Genomic DNA, 13,986 nt, shown 5'->3' on the forward strand with positions numbered 1-13,986 from the left:
GGAATGGCGAGCGCTGATTGGCCCGCTCAGCCCGCTGGATTTGCTGCGCCGCTCCCATTGGTCCGTTTCAACCCAGATCGGCGCCAAAGGCAGGCTTGGCTTAATCATTGACTTGACGACCGCCAGATTTTTATTCTTGACATTTTCCGGCCCTATCGCTCATGTACTGATAAGATTTCGATACAGATTTGCCATTTTAGTTAAAATCCAGCCTTGAAAATTGCTGATACGAGCTGCAGGCTCATAAAGAGAGGTTGTGCTCTTTGCCCGCGACGACTGCTCTGAAAGTACTGTATAAGTGTAAGATAAGGAGTAGTAGAGTATCAGCTCTCTGACGCCATTGTCGCCTGGTAGTATCTACTCTCCTTTCCTTACACTCTAATGGGGGAGCGGTCGTCGGGTGCAAAGAGAACCTCTCTTTAGAGTGATTTGATTGGTCGCCGCGCTGCTTTGCTAAAAAAATATGACTTGACGCATGCGCAGTTCCCTTGCAAGCTCGAAAAATCATATCAGCGAAGGATTCCTTGGGGTCCTAGTGTCAGAGGGGTTAATTTAGCCTCAATTATTTGTTTTACAAACGCAACGGGTCTAATCGGCACTTGTTTTGGCGCCAATTTAGGAAATTCTTTTAAAATGTGATATTTTTGACGCTGTGGACAGGCAAATCGTTCCAATTTTGCGAGTTTTAAATAAAACAATTTTATTTCAAAAATTTTTTCTCTTTATTTTGGTGTCATTTTAAATTTCTAGCGATTCCTGCTGTCTTTTATTTATTTCCTTTGTCATATATTGCTTCCATGGTTATTGACTTGTACTTTGAATAGTTTAAAAAGGTACATACATTTATATAGTACATGTTCTTTGATATATAAACATCTTCAGATGTTGGTTCGACACGCAAATAGTGGCAAGAGCATAGTTGTAAAAAAAGAAATCACAATATAAGTAGGTTGGTAATCAATAAATTAACTCGATAAAAATGCTACACAAGTTGTAAAACAAAAATTCAAAAAGAGAGAGAGAGAAAAAAATTAAGAATAGGGTCCTGCTGATCACGAATTAAATCCAAGAAATGGAAATTTTTTTAAGTAGAGAAACACGTTAAGTACGAGAAGAGTTAAGAGTAGCAACGAGAGAGAACAAAAATATTAAATGCCGATGCGCGGAGTATAGTAAAATATTGCGGAACACATTTATGATTTGTGACGCACGCACACGCGGGAAAATCGTTCGTTCGTGTCGCGTGTCGGTCAGACAATTTGCACGTTGTAGTTTCCGTTGTTAGTCCGGTTGGTCTCGATGTCCTCCTCGTCCATGCGCTGCTTGAGCGCCTCGAGCTCGCGGATGCCGCTGGCCGTCACCTCGTACTTGTGCGTCACCAGCGACCGGTAGAAATGCAGTGCAAAGATCATGAACAAAAACACCACGGGGATCAGCACTATGCACGCAGACCACGCCGCCATCTCTGAATAATCGTAGAACTTCACCTGTGGACATGAGTTGAAGTCAAAATTGAGCTCGAACTCAAGACGGAGCTCAGCAACTCAAGAAAGAGCTCAGATGATTAAGGTTGGGAACTCAGAACAGAGCTCAGGAGCTCAGTAACGAACTCAGGAGCTCAGAACGGAGCGGAGCTCAGGACGGAGCTCAGGATCTCAAATCTCAAGCTCAGGATAGAGCTCAAGATGAAGCTTAAATGCTCAGAATGGAGCTCAGCAACTCAGAACGGAGCTCAAGCTTATGAACTCAGAATGGAGCTCAGGAGTTCAGGCTCATAACGGAGCTCAAGCTCAGGATGAAGTTAAGATGCTTAGAATAGATCTCAGCAGCTAAGAACGGAGCTCAAGCTCATGAACTCAGAATGGAGCTCAGGAGTTCAAGCTCAGAACGAAAATAAGGAGCTTAAGCTCAGGACGGAGCTCAATTAAAAGGTTGAGCTCATGTATTATTGGAATGATTAATAGATGAAGTCTTAGAATTATTTTTTGAGCTCACTCTAGACCTCCATTGAGTTCGAACTCAAGATTAAAGGGAGAGGTAAAAAAACTACATATTTTGAATTAAATTGAACGTTTTGAGCTCACAATCAGTGCTGAGTGCTGAACTCCAAATTTAGTTGAACTCACCCAACACAAGATGGCGATTTCGATGAGGAAGAGCAGCAGGCCGAGCAGGGTGGAAAATCCCCAGGCGACCTCGATGTACCAGTGGAGACGCTCGTGCGGCGACTCGTGGACCAGGTTGGCGTTGTGCACGTTGCACACGGCCTCCACGTTGGGCAGTATGCACGTGGAAATCATCAGCGCCATCATGTGCACGGCCACCAGCAGGGTTGTGCACACGGCGAACGCCACCAGCATCGCCTCAGGCACCTTCGACTCGGTGCTCTTGTTCAGCTGAACCTCCACCATCGCCACCTTCAAAGCAAAAAATGTCCGTTGAACTCAATAACCGTGAGAAATTAACCTGAAATTTGACACACGTGAGGTTTGAATTTAATATAGAGCCCTGGAGCTCATTGAATTAGTTACAAAAGGTAGGATATTTCAATTAAAATCAAGACTTGAGCTCGTGGGACCTCAAGAATTAAGGTTGAAGTTCCACTGAGTTCATGCTTGAGATCTGAACTCAGAGGAAATCTGCAGTTTTGAAGGAGCTCCAATGAAAATTATCTCAAAAACCGTAAAAAGTTGTGTTTAACCAATTTAGAAAATTAAGTAAACTCAAGTCTTGAGCTCACAGGACTTCATGAGCTCTGGCCAATCTAAAAAAGGTGTAAAATGTTCCACGATATGGTTTATTGAGTGCTACAAAGGTAAGACTGTTTAAATAGGACATTTCGGCTTGAGCTCCATATGACTTTTGACCTCGAACTCAATCGAAATTGGAGCTCAGGCTGAAAATCAACGACTTAACAATTTTAAAGCGCAGTTAAGATGATATAAATGATTTTTCAGAGCATTTTACAACCAGAACTCAATGTTATCCATGATTTGAGCTCAAAATCCTTTAAGAGCTCATTTAAATTCCAAGCCTTTCGACAAAGTAACATATTTCAGAGTTTAAATAGGGATAAAAGCCTCACTAAATGCCACGGAATTGAACTCTGAAGACTTTGGACCTCGATGAGCTCGGTAAAATTTCAGGAGGTCCGAGGTCCTTGCCTTTTTCCTCAAATAAACCAGCTAAAAAATTATTAAATCGAGACTTACCATGGCGAAGCCTGAGAGGAGAGCCGACGTCTTGCTGGAAGCCTTGAGTTTTGCCCTGCTCAGCTGGAGTTTGCGCCACGACAGCTGCATCGGCGTGTTCAGCCCGTCGCCGACCTGCGACATCCTGGCCTGCGAAGAGAATTCTTCAGGTCGCGGAATCAGGGTGAGCACAGGGCACACGCAAGCGAGCGAGCGAGGGAGCGACGCAAAAGGGATTCGAGAGTGAGAGGGAGCAGAAAGCGGCAGCGAGCGAGCGGAGCGAGAAAAGCGATCGAGCGCGGCACCTACCCTTTCTCAGCTGTGCGGCTGCAGCGGAGATGAGACTTAGTGGAATGTGGACAGCCTGCCAAATAAACCAGTGCCAATCCGAACACCGAGAGCAGAAACTCGCCGACAAATCTCGCTCTTGCAAAACAACCAAAAAGTGGGCAAAATAAAAAAGAGGAGGAAATTAAAGAAAATAAATTATAGAGAGAGAGAGAGGAAGAGGAAGCTTAGTATCTACAATATTAATTGTATACAGAGAGCAGTGCAGTTATTGCGAGTCGAGTGAGTCAATCGTGCGGTTAGGAAGTGGAAAGGAGATAATTGGGCGCGAGCCCAATCGACGCGCCTTGCAGCTTTCTTGCTAATTTCGGTGGACAATCGCAAGCCAAGTTTCTTTCTTTCTTTCAACTGTTCAAAACAAGCTAACCAAAGAAAAATGTCCCAATTCGAGAGGAAACTAAAAAAAGAAGCGCCATCTGACTACGATTCACCCAACCCCAAAAAACAAACTCCGGTCGGAGGAAGGGGGCAATGTGAGGTTGTTTCGAGCAGGGGTCGAGCAGAGTCGGCGGCCGGGGGGCGAAAAAGTACCTTCGGAGCGGGAGCAAGAAGCTGTGGCGATACCTGAGTGAGCCTCCGCGATGTCCAGTAGACGTCTCCCAGCGCCTGCGTGTCGGTTATCGTGCTCGACGGCGCCGTCGGGAACAAGGTCGCTCGTGCTGATCCGCCCGACCACGTGGACATTGGGCTTCGCCGACAAAACGGCTTACACACAAACCTACAATGAGGAAAATGCATGCCAATATTAAAAAATGCACTGTAAAAAATTAAAATTGGGAGAGAAGGATGATTTCAACAGCCAGCCGTCAGTTTTGGACAACTAGCCGTAAAATTTGGACAACCAGACAGCAGTAAAATTTGGAAATTCTGAATTTTTCAATGGAAGAAGCAATTTTTTATCAACCAGCCGTAAAATGTGGACAGCCAGCCGCAATTTTGGACATCCAGCCGTACGTTATGACAACTAGACAACATTTTAAATGGAAATGGCCATTTCTATGATCAGCTAGCCGAAATTTCTGGATAGCCAGCCGTAAAATTTGGACAGCCAGCCGTTAATTTGGACACTTTTGCCAAATAGGCAGAATTTTGAAGAGGCTCGACAACTTTTTAAATGGAAATGACCATTTTTTTAGCAGCCAGACAAAATTTCTGGACAGTCAGCCGTAAAATTTGGACATTCAGCCGCAATTTTGGACATCCAGCCGTAAGTTTGGACAGTTAAACGAAATTTTAAAGAGGCTAGACATCATTTTAAATGAAAAATATCCAAACTTGCGGCTGACTGTCCACATTTAATGGCTGGCTGTCCAGAAATTTGGACAGCCAGCCGTTAATTTGGACATCTAGCCACACTTTTGACAAATAGGCAGAATTTTGAAGAGGCTAGACAACTTTTTAAATTGAAATGACCATTTTTTAGCAGCCAGACGAAATTTCTGGACAGTCAGCCGTAAAATTTGGACATCTAGCCGCAATTTTAGACACCCAGCCGTAAGTCTGGACAACTAGACGAAATTTTAAAGAGGCTACCATCATTTTAAATGAAAAATATCCAAACTTGCGGCTGAGTGTCCACATTTTACGGCTGGCTGTCCAGAAATTTGGACAGCCAGCCGTTAATTTAGACATCCAGCCACACTTTTGCCGAATAGGCAGAATTTTGAAGATGCTAGACAACTTTTGAAATGGAAATGACCATTTTTTTAGCAGCTAAACGAAATTTTGGAACAGTCAGCCGTAAAATTTGGACAGTCAGCCGCAATTTGGGACATCCAGCCGTAAGTCTGGACAACTAGTCGAAGTTTTAAAGAGACTAGACATAATTTTAAATGAAAAATTTCCAAACTTCTGGATGATTGTCCACATTTTCCGGCTGGCTGTCCAGAAATTTGGACAGCCAGCCGTTAATTTGGACATCCAGCCGCGTCTTTAGCTGACTAGTCGATATATTAGACAGCTATTTTGACCGGAGGGCTTTTAATTTGGACATATATAGCCGAAATTCGTGGACATCCAGCCAATAAATTGGACAACTAGCCGTAATATTAGACAATTCGGACGGACATGGCGTTAAAATAAAATAGAACCATCAGGTAAAATCTGGAAGCCAGATTGGTCGCAAATTTGAGACGTCACTTGGCTCCAAATCGGGACGGGCCGACTGTCCCAAACTCACCCACCAGCCTTGAAATAAATTTGGACGGCAGCCCATAAATTTCGAGCATTGGCGTAATTAAAACAACGAGAGAAAGAGAAGAGCAGATAAGACGTGAATGGGGTCAGCCCCGCGAGTGGTGAAAACAAAGCTCGGCGCCTCGCACACAGAATCGCGAGAGTGTGATGTAATGCACCGCGACCTTGCCTCCTTTTTTTTCCTTTTTGTTATTCGATCATGTACCGATCGAGCTGCGGCACACCTGTTTGCGAACGTGCCACAAGGCACAAAACCACAACCAATCACGCAGAAATAATTTAAATCAAATTATACAACGCAAAAACAACCTTTGAGATAACCTCTAAGCCCGAAACTCACGAGAGAGACGAGAGCAGAGGCCCGGGACCACCCCGGACGCGTCTCGCACGGTTATTCGAGCAGAATCGCGCAAAAACACGCGCAGCCGTGTGTATTTATTTTTGCCAGCGGCAGTAAATAATCGCTGGCACGACAATAAAGCCATTGGGTCGCCGTCCGTGTGGCGTCGTCCGAGTGCGAGTGCGAAACCCACCTTTTCCGCTTCGAATGCGGCGACCCGCCGACGCCCCCGCCCACCCCTCGCCTCCGCCGCGCGTTTTCACACCTGAGTCAAAGAAGCTCACCTCTTTCTTGACAGCTGACGCGCACCGTGTGTGTGTGATCTCTTGAAAAACACACGCCTCCGCACTCGGCTCTTATTTCTCTTCTCTGGATGAGGAATTGGGTGTCAGAATGACACATAAGGGGGCGTGCCTCGTCATATGTTTTTCTCGGTGAAAACATCAAGTTCTTGAGATAACCGGTTATGGAAGAATTTTAAAAACGCCGCAAATCTAGTTAAAATATTGTGATTCTTTAAGTTAAGTCAGAAATAGCTTTCATTTTATCAAAGAATTTTAATTAAACTTAAGTTTTTCAAGGAATAAGCCGTAAAACCCGTTAAGAAAACCGGTTTCCCCCACCACAACCGGTATTGGAGAACTATTTGATTGTTTTGCGTCTCCAGACTTAATAGCCAATAGGAGACACGAATTTTTTAAATGAAGAATTTGACAATCCCGACCCTACGAATGCATCCTTAAAATTCGCGGGCTTTATTATTTTCTTTAGCCGCATCTCCCAAGAATGATTTCTAATGCCACGCCCCTATTCTGCATCCCGTTGATAATAAAATCGGAAGAAGAGTGACTAATAATTCGTTTACATATTTCGGAGTGAAAATTGTGAATTCGGGCTGAGAAATGCAATCGGCGGCGAGGGGGCCGTCGCCGCGCGTGAGCGAGGCCGAGCTCAAGTGCAAGAACGACGAGTGCGAGTTCTACGGGAACGCGCAGTGGGGCGGCTACTGCTCCAAGTGCCGGAAAATCGTGGCGAGCAGGGCGGCGAAAAGCGAGTCGCGCCTCCGACATCAGCATGACTCATTCTCGGGCCACGACAGGTAGACAACAAAAATATTTTGAGCCATTGTTTGCTAATCACTGGGTCGGACGACATGTTTCTGAGGAGCAGAAGCGGCGCCTCGTACTCTTCGAGCGGGTTTTCTCGCTTCGAGGAAAAGCGCCGCCAGCAGACGGAGAAGAAACCCAAGATGAACGTCTTCAAGAAGTCGCCCAGCCCCAAAGGTACGCGATTTCAACTCTTGACAGATGTTAAATAATAATTTTCATAATTTTTTCCCAGAACCAGCGTCGTGCATCACGCTGGCGGCCTCCGAACTGGAGCAGCTCAAGCAGGAAAACGCGTCCTTCTTCAGGACGATCGACCAGCACGTCGAGAAGGATATTGCGGCCACCTGCAGGTCGCACGTAGACAAAATCGCCGCGGTTGCCGAACTCAAGTCGGTCGACGAGCTCGAAAAGCAGATTCAACAGGTCTACAAACTGCTCGTGAACAAAATGGATGCGTTTAAAATTTATTCCAGTGAGTTTGATTAAATATTTAAATTGGAAACACCGAGAATTAATTGATATTTGAAGGACTGTCGACCGAGGAGAAGGACCAGTGCCTCATTTACGCGGAAAATTACATCATGACGTGTTTGTACACGAGTCTCTTCTGTCCGCCAACCACTGAGGACGAGAACAAAGACCTAATCATCCAGAATAGGTAAACATGACTGTTCTTTTTAAGTATTTCCTCACTGTCCGAGCGTTCTTGCTTTAAAATTTCATAAAAAGATAAAGGATTATGTGGTGTAATCAAACAAACTTGTTGATGGTGACATAATACAATCTAAATTATTTTATTAAGTCAACATTTGTTAGCTAAACAATTTAAAAATGTGAGTGACGTCTTTATTAAACTCTCCACAGCGAAATAAATGTATTAAAACGAGCTAAAAAACCTTAGTAATTAGTGCGTTAATTGCTTAAATGACTACTGCGCATGCGCAAGAGAGCGCGTGGTTGAGTACTGTGATTCTGGCGCATGCGCAGAAGAATTTTTGGCTCCAAACGTACTTTTTATTTGCATTGCGCATGCGCAGAATACGTTTCGAGTGTTAAAGAATGAAAATTCATTCTTAAGCACATGCGCAGAATTATTTCCAAGCATTTTCCGCATGCGCAGAAATATTTTCAAGCATATTCCGCATGCGCAGAATTATTTCCAAGCATTTTCCGCATGCGCAGAATTATTTTCAAGCATATTCCGCATGCGCAGAATTATTTCCAAGCATTTTCCGCATGCGCAGAATTACTTACAAGCAAATTCCGCATGCGCAGAATTATTTTCAAGCATTTTCCGCATGCGCAGAATTATTTCCAAGCATTTCCGCATGCGCAGAATTATTTCCAAGCATTTCCGCATGCGCAGAATTATTTCCAAGCATTTTCCGCATGCGCAGAATTATTTTCAATCATTTTCCGCACGCTCCGTTGTCAAATCTAATTTCCGAACCGATTTCTGTCCAGGATTCGGCAGCTGAGTTGGGTGAACGCGGAGCACCTGGAGTGCAAGATCAGCGAGACGGAGCCGGAAGTGCGCGAGCTGGTGTACTCTGCCATCACGGAGATCCTGAGCATGGACTCTGCTCGCGCGCCCAACGAAAAGCTGAGCTGCGTGGTTCGCTGCTGCGGGGCCATCTTCCGACTGCTGCAGGTGGCCCAGGGTGGGCCCGCCTCGGCCGACGACTTCCTTCCCGCGCTAATTTTCGTGACGCTAAAGGCCAATCCGCCGCGCCTCAAGAGCAACATCAACTACATCTCGCGCTTCTGCAACGAGAATCGGCTCGTTTCCGGCGAGGCTGCTTATTACTTCACAAATTTGGTCGGTTTTATGAGAAATTAAGGAAATTAAATAATTAATTAATTGGAATTTTAGTGCGGCGCCGTGTCGTTTATTGAGAGCATCGGCGCCAAGTCGGTGAACCTGCCGAACGATGAGTTCGACCAGTACATGTCCGGAAAGGTGGTGCCCGTCAGCACCTGGGACAGCGCCCTTCTCATGTGCGAGGTGTGAATTATTAAAAAACAGGAGAAAAAGAAATTTAATTTAATTCCGTAGAGCATGCGGGTGATTAACGAGCAGCTGACCACTTTGGAAGACTTGGAGAAGAGGAACGGAAACACGCTTTCCACCGCTAGTCTGCTCCACCAGGAAATTCTTGCATTCCAGGTGAGTTTTTTTTTAATTCTTTTGAGTCTGATTATATTAAAATCTTTGTTTCAGGACGATATTTGCAGTAAATTGGACGCACTTGTCGAACAGGCGCCGCTAATTTTGCGTCCGATCAAGGAGCCGACGGAACTGGACAGCGAGAATCCTCTCACCGAGTCTCTGCCACCTCCGATCGTTCCACAGGTAAAGTTTTACCCTTCCAAATGTCACTCCTGAGACCATTATAATAGTGATAAATTCAACCCTGGCGTCAGAGTAGCCTTTAACGATGCTTGCCGAACTTTTTAATGGTTCGATATCGTTCGTGTCGCGGAAATTTGGCCATTTGTTGGCCCCACCCACTTTTATATTTGATCAGCTGACCTGTGTGGTCGATGTGGAGAATTTTAAAAGGGGGTGGGGCGAACGATCGGCCAAATTTCCGCGGCACGAACGATATGCAAAATTATCACACCTTTGGAACGGCCAATTTTCTGAATATGACCCTTTCGAAGCCATCAGGGTGCTCAGGAAATGCCTTTAAGTGTTCATAAACTCCAATTTTTCTTTTAAAATCCCTGGATTTTATTTTTTTTCCAGGTATTAGGTCCGAGCGTGTCGCCAAAGCTGGATTTGGAGCCATTGTCGCCGCTAGAGGCACCGGCAGTGGCGGCGCCGTTTCCCCTGTCGCCGCCGTCCCCGTTATCGCCGCCGCCAGACATTTTGGCCGCCCAGCAGAGTCTGGAACTAGTCAGGGGACTAAACTACGACATCACCCTGCACGAGTCCAGCCCTGAAAACACCGATGCCGAGGACCAAGGGTGGGAAAGTCTTGAAATTAATTCGGTTGTGACAATTTTTTAAATGATTTTAGGCCTGGATCGTTGCTGGACTCGATGAACCTGTCTCCGACGAGTGGACAGCCGCTTCCTCTTCCGTCGCCACTGACCCCAGAGGTGTCTCAGGGTGGCCAGAACTACCAGGGATTCTCCACGCAGGGTTGGAGCATTCAGAGCGTGACCTGTGCGACAGGAGCCGCGCCCGTTCCAGAGCCGAAAGACCAAAATCAGTAGTTTCTCCTTCATTGTGATGTTAGTTTTATTCTAATTGTTAGCGTTTTCAGAGTTTAAGGTCTCTTAGAACCACTGCCAACCGAATTTTACTCGGATCTTGATTTATTTATATTATTGCTATGTAAAGGATTTTATTGGCGTTAAAAATAAAAATCTTCATTTACGAGCGGAGAAATAAATTATATTTCGATCTTATTGTCATTTAAAGACACTCAATCTGAGTTTGACGCATTTCTGGTACCACCGCTCGACATTAGCAGACAGTTTGACTTTTGAATTCGAGAGGACAGACACGGCGAAAATGTCCGCCAGGGTGAGTCGTCCTCCGACAAGGAACTGCTCCTTCGCCAGCCTCGCGTCCAGCGTCCTGACCAGCGAAGCGGCGTCCCTGTCCAGCCAGGCGTCGACCTGGGTGGCGAGTTCGGCCGGAAGGCGCTCGTAGCAGCAGACGCCGGCGCTGCTGGCCTCGAGCAGCCTGCCCAGGTGGCGCAGCACGTTGGCCTCGCCCTTCACCCTGACGGCGGACACGGGCGAGGAAACCAGTTCCACGGCCGCGCCGACCGGCGCCCAAACGATCACGCAGCGGCCCTCCGCGTCCGGTCGGCCGGCCAGGTCCTGTTCTAGCTGCTCGGAGGGCACGGTCCGCAGGGTCGAGTGCCGATGGAAGTCTACCTTGACCCCCAGGGCGCTTAGCAGCGATAGAACAGAGTGGGGTGGTTTTTCTGGATCGGCGAACAGCGTCAGGTCGATTTTCGGCTGCGGCGCCACGCCCACACGGCTTCGGAGGTCGCTTACTCTGGCTTCGAGCCTTCGCAGTCTGTCCTCGATGACCTCCCACTCCTGCTGAAGGGCTTCAACGCTGGAAGGAGGAGCTGATGTCTCCGTGGGCTCGTCCTCTCTGCACCGAAACACACAATCACCATTTCTACTCTGCAGGGGAGGGGAAAAAAGGTCGAAAATTCAAAGAGGGGAAATGTAAGAAAATAGGGGACGATAGAAACCTTTCGTTTCGTTAAAGATGTTGTTTGTAGACTAGGGAGGGGAAGTACTTATGGTGTGGGAATTGGATAGGGGAAGGTTTTCAGAAGGGAGGCGAAAAATCATGCCTTAATTACAAGGGGAGGCCAAAAGCATCTTTAAAATCAATAGTAATAGGACACACAAAGGAGGAGGGGAAGTGGAGCCGAAAACTCAGGGAGGGGAAATGAAAAAGGTCGAAAACGTGACATTGCACAATTTTATTTTTGAAAACTAAAAACTGCATGCGCACAAATCAAATAAATTAGTCTCCAAATCAAAATAGATTTTAAAATTATTATTACTTGTCGAGCCGACAAATCGGACTGTCGTGGACCATCTGCAGGTCGACCTTGGGCCCCACCAGGTCGCGGATGTTGTTGATGCCGTATTTAATCATAGTTGGCCTGGAAAAAATTAATTCAAGTGTCCATATTTTTATAATAATGAAATAATTTTACCTTTCGAGCGAGAGTCCCCATCCGTAAATGTTGACGTTCTCAGGGAGGCCCATGGGCAGCAGCATTTCCGGCCGGAACATGCCCGAGTTTCCAATTTCGATCCACTTTTTCAGTCCTTCGTGGTAGCTGAAGATCTCCATGCTCGGCTCGGTGTAGGGATTGTAGGCCGGCTTGAAGTACAGCTTTTCGATGCCCAGCTTCTTGAAAAACTCGTACAGAACGCCGATCAGTCCGCCGAGTCCGAGATTGTAATCAGCAATGACGCCCTCGACCTGGTGGAATTCTGCAAGGTGGGTCGCGTCCAGGGTCTCGTTTCGGAAGACCCTGTCGATGCTGAAGTACTTGACGGGCTGGAAACCCTCCTTGGCCAGCCGGTGCAGCATGCGAGCGCTCACGGCCGTGCTGTGCGTTCGGAGCAGGTTCTTCTGCGCCTCCGCAATCTTCCAGTCGTAACCGTAGCCCTGAGAGCCGTAACCACCCTCCGTGTGCACCTTCTTCACCCTCTCCAAGTACTCCATGGGGAAGTTCGAAGACTCTTTTGGGTCTAATTAAGGAAAATTAATAAAAAAATTAAATCAAGCCATTTAATTCTGTACCTGAGAGGAAAAAGGTGTCGTGGGCGTCCCTGGCAGGGTGCTGCTGCGGCTGGAAGAGGGCGTCAAAGTTCCAGAACGAGCTCTCGACGTAATTGTTGGTTGGCATCTCGGTGAAGCCCATTTCCAGGAAGATCTGCCTGAACTCTGCACGCACCTTGAGCAAAGGGTGCAGGTGTCCGCAGGGCGGGGGAGCGCCCAGGGCCTGAAGGTTGTAGTCTTTGAACTGCTTGTTGCGCCAGGTGCCCTGCGCGATCATCTCGGGCGTCAGGTCCGTCTCGGGCTTGCTGACGGACAGCGTGAATTCAGGTCCCTTTCCGAGGTGGAAGCCCTTCACCACGACCTCCTGCAGCAGCTTCCGCTTTTTGTACTCGACTTTCTGCGCCTCGCTCATCTGGTCGCGCCCCTCGAGCAGCAGCGCCGACAGGTCCGTCCGAACGGCGTCGTCGATGCTCGCGACCTTCCGCCGCACCACCGGCTGCCCTGACGACTTGTCCAGCACCAGCCAACCGGCCGACATGGCTTTGCTGAAGCCCACCTTCGCGTTCGGAGACACTTTCTAAAATAATTTTTAACATTTTTGGCGATTTTAAAAATAAAGTAAACTCACCATAAGTTCTGGTTGGGAAATTCCGTCCTCAGGGACGGCATTGAAGACGACAGCCTCGTGGCTGCCATTCTGAGCCACGGCCTTTCCCTCGGACGTCAGCTCCCACAGCTTCTTGGTGTACTGCTCCACCGAGATCACCTGCAAAAATTTAATTTCAAAACATTAAAGAGCACGGATGGGGCAAATTCAGACTGACGTTGCCGAGCGCCTCGAGGCTCTTGATGGCGCCGACGATTTTCTGCACGTCCTCCTTCCATTCCTCGGCCAGCTGCAGCGAGTCTCCTTTGCCCTTGGCCTCCAGGTGCTGCAGAATCCGCTCTGGAAGGCTGACAGTCACTGCGAAAAGCGAATGATGCAATAACAATCAGAGATTTGTGTACATACGTGGCTTTGAGAATTTTTACAACACGGGAAAAGGAGGGAAATAAACCAGAATACTGCGGGAATTTGATATTTCTGTGGGAAAATGCGGAAAAAGGCGTTTCTGACTCACTTTTGATGCGACAAAACAACTATCACACGTGGATTCGCCTCATCAAGGGCACCGACAGAACGAACAGCTGAAGCTGAGCCACGCCCCTTTTTTCCGTTTGGCAAGCGGCCGCTAGGGAGTAGGGAGTTCTGAATAGCTTTGGAAGTAAAATACCGGTTTCTTTTCAAAAGAATTCTTTATTATTTTCAATAATTCTTTCAAATTATCGGCTAGTCCTTATGAATTTATGTTTATTTAGAGAATTAAATTCAAAATTTAGTTCCTTTTTAGAAAAATAATTACTCCTGATTGAAATTTCTATACTTTTAACCGGTTTTTATTGACAATCAATAACCGGTTGATTGTTTCCCATCAGATTTAAAAAATTCTTACTCTGTTTCACAACAAAAGCGGTTTTATTTTTTCG

General features: G+C 46.7%; 3 protein-coding genes across 6 annotated transcripts; 1 reads left to right on the plus strand and 2 right to left on the minus strand.

Annotated features, from left to right (window-relative positions):
* Positions 1 to 789: 789 nt before the first annotated feature.
* On the minus strand, positions 790 to 6,503 carry Orai (orai). 4 transcript variants are annotated; one of them, XM_065477574.1, is made up of 5 exons: positions 6,360 to 6,503; positions 4,071 to 4,257; positions 3,213 to 3,341; positions 2,127 to 2,417; positions 790 to 1,487 (listed from the first exon to the last, which is right to left on the minus strand). In XM_065477574.1, exons 2-5 carry the CDS (start codon positions 4,221 to 4,223, stop codon positions 1,251 to 1,253), a joined length of 810 nt encoding a protein of 269 aa, XP_065333646.1. In that variant the 5' UTR covers positions 4,224 to 4,257; positions 6,360 to 6,503; the 3' UTR covers positions 790 to 1,250. The 4 variants fall into 4 exon arrangements, with proteins under 4 accessions (XP_065333646.1, XP_065333647.1, XP_065333648.1 ...); XM_065477575.1 differs by having other exon boundaries at positions 4,104 to 4,257; positions 6,360 to 6,502; XM_065477576.1 differs by lacking the exon at positions 6,360 to 6,503 and adding an exon at positions 3,501 to 3,617 and having other exon boundaries at positions 4,104 to 4,245.
* A 415-nt stretch (positions 6,504 to 6,918) lies between these two features.
* Rabex-5 (Rabaptin-5-associated exchange factor for Rab5) lies at positions 6,919 to 10,590 on the plus strand. The gene is made up of 11 exons (XM_065477573.1): positions 6,919 to 7,174; positions 7,246 to 7,358; positions 7,417 to 7,656; positions 7,713 to 7,842; positions 8,649 to 9,003; positions 9,058 to 9,189; positions 9,241 to 9,351; positions 9,406 to 9,537; positions 9,934 to 10,154; positions 10,208 to 10,402; positions 10,457 to 10,590. Exons 1-11 carry the CDS (start codon positions 6,978 to 6,980, stop codon positions 10,461 to 10,463), a joined length of 1,833 nt encoding a protein of 610 aa, XP_065333645.1. The 5' UTR covers positions 6,919 to 6,977; the 3' UTR covers positions 10,464 to 10,590.
* Positions 10,572 to 13,673, minus strand: alpha-PheRS (phenylalanine--tRNA ligase alpha subunit). Its single transcript, XM_065477572.1, has 7 exons — positions 13,581 to 13,673; positions 13,284 to 13,423; positions 13,088 to 13,225; positions 12,481 to 13,036; positions 11,885 to 12,428; positions 11,729 to 11,830; positions 10,572 to 11,304 (listed from the first exon to the last, which is right to left on the minus strand). Coding segments are annotated over exons 1-7 (2,181 nt in total). The 5' UTR covers positions 13,582 to 13,673; the 3' UTR covers positions 10,572 to 10,604.
* Between the last annotated feature and the right edge of the window lie 313 nt (positions 13,674 to 13,986).

Source organism: Cloeon dipterum, chromosome 2 (genome assembly GCF_949628265.1).
Source record: "Cloeon dipterum chromosome 2, ieCloDipt1.1, whole genome shotgun sequence".
NCBI classification, from domain to species: domain Eukaryota; kingdom Metazoa; phylum Arthropoda; class Insecta; order Ephemeroptera; family Baetidae; genus Cloeon; species Cloeon dipterum.

What these genes read in the sequence shown, in the direction of transcription:
- Orai (XM_065477574.1), bottom strand. Translation starts at nt 4,223, where the DNA reads ATGTCCACGTGGTCGGGCGGATCAGCACGAGCGACCTTGTTCCCGACG. An exon ending in TCCTCTCAGGCTTCGCCATG is followed by an intron (nt 2,418 to 3,212) that starts GTAAGTCTCGAT and finishes TTTGCTTTGAAG; the next exon opens with GTGGCGATGGTGGAGGTTCA. An exon ending in AAATCGCCATCTTGTGTTGG is followed by an intron (nt 1,488 to 2,126) that starts GTGAGTTCAACT and finishes TCATGTCCACAG; the next exon opens with GTGAAGTTCTACGATTATTC.
- Rabex-5 (XM_065477573.1), top strand. Translation starts at nt 6,978, where the DNA reads ATGCAATCGGCGGCGAGGGGGCCGTCGCCGCGCGTGAGCGAGGCCGAG. An exon ending in TCATTCTCGGGCCACGACAG is followed by an intron (nt 7,175 to 7,245) that starts GTAGACAACAAA and finishes TCTGAGGAGCAG; the next exon opens with AAGCGGCGCCTCGTACTCTT. An exon ending in CACCTCCGATCGTTCCACAG is followed by an intron (nt 9,538 to 9,933) that starts GTAAAGTTTTAC and finishes TTTTTTTTCCAG; the next exon opens with GTATTAGGTCCGAGCGTGTC.
- alpha-PheRS (XM_065477572.1), bottom strand. An exon ending in TTTCCCAACCAGAACTTATG is followed by an intron (nt 13,037 to 13,087) that starts GTGAGTTTACTT and finishes AAATTATTTTAG; the next exon opens with AAAGTGTCTCCGAACGCGAA. An exon ending in CGACACCTTTTTCCTCTCAG is followed by an intron (nt 12,429 to 12,480) that starts GTACAGAATTAA and finishes TTCCTTAATTAG; the next exon opens with ACCCAAAAGAGTCTTCGAAC.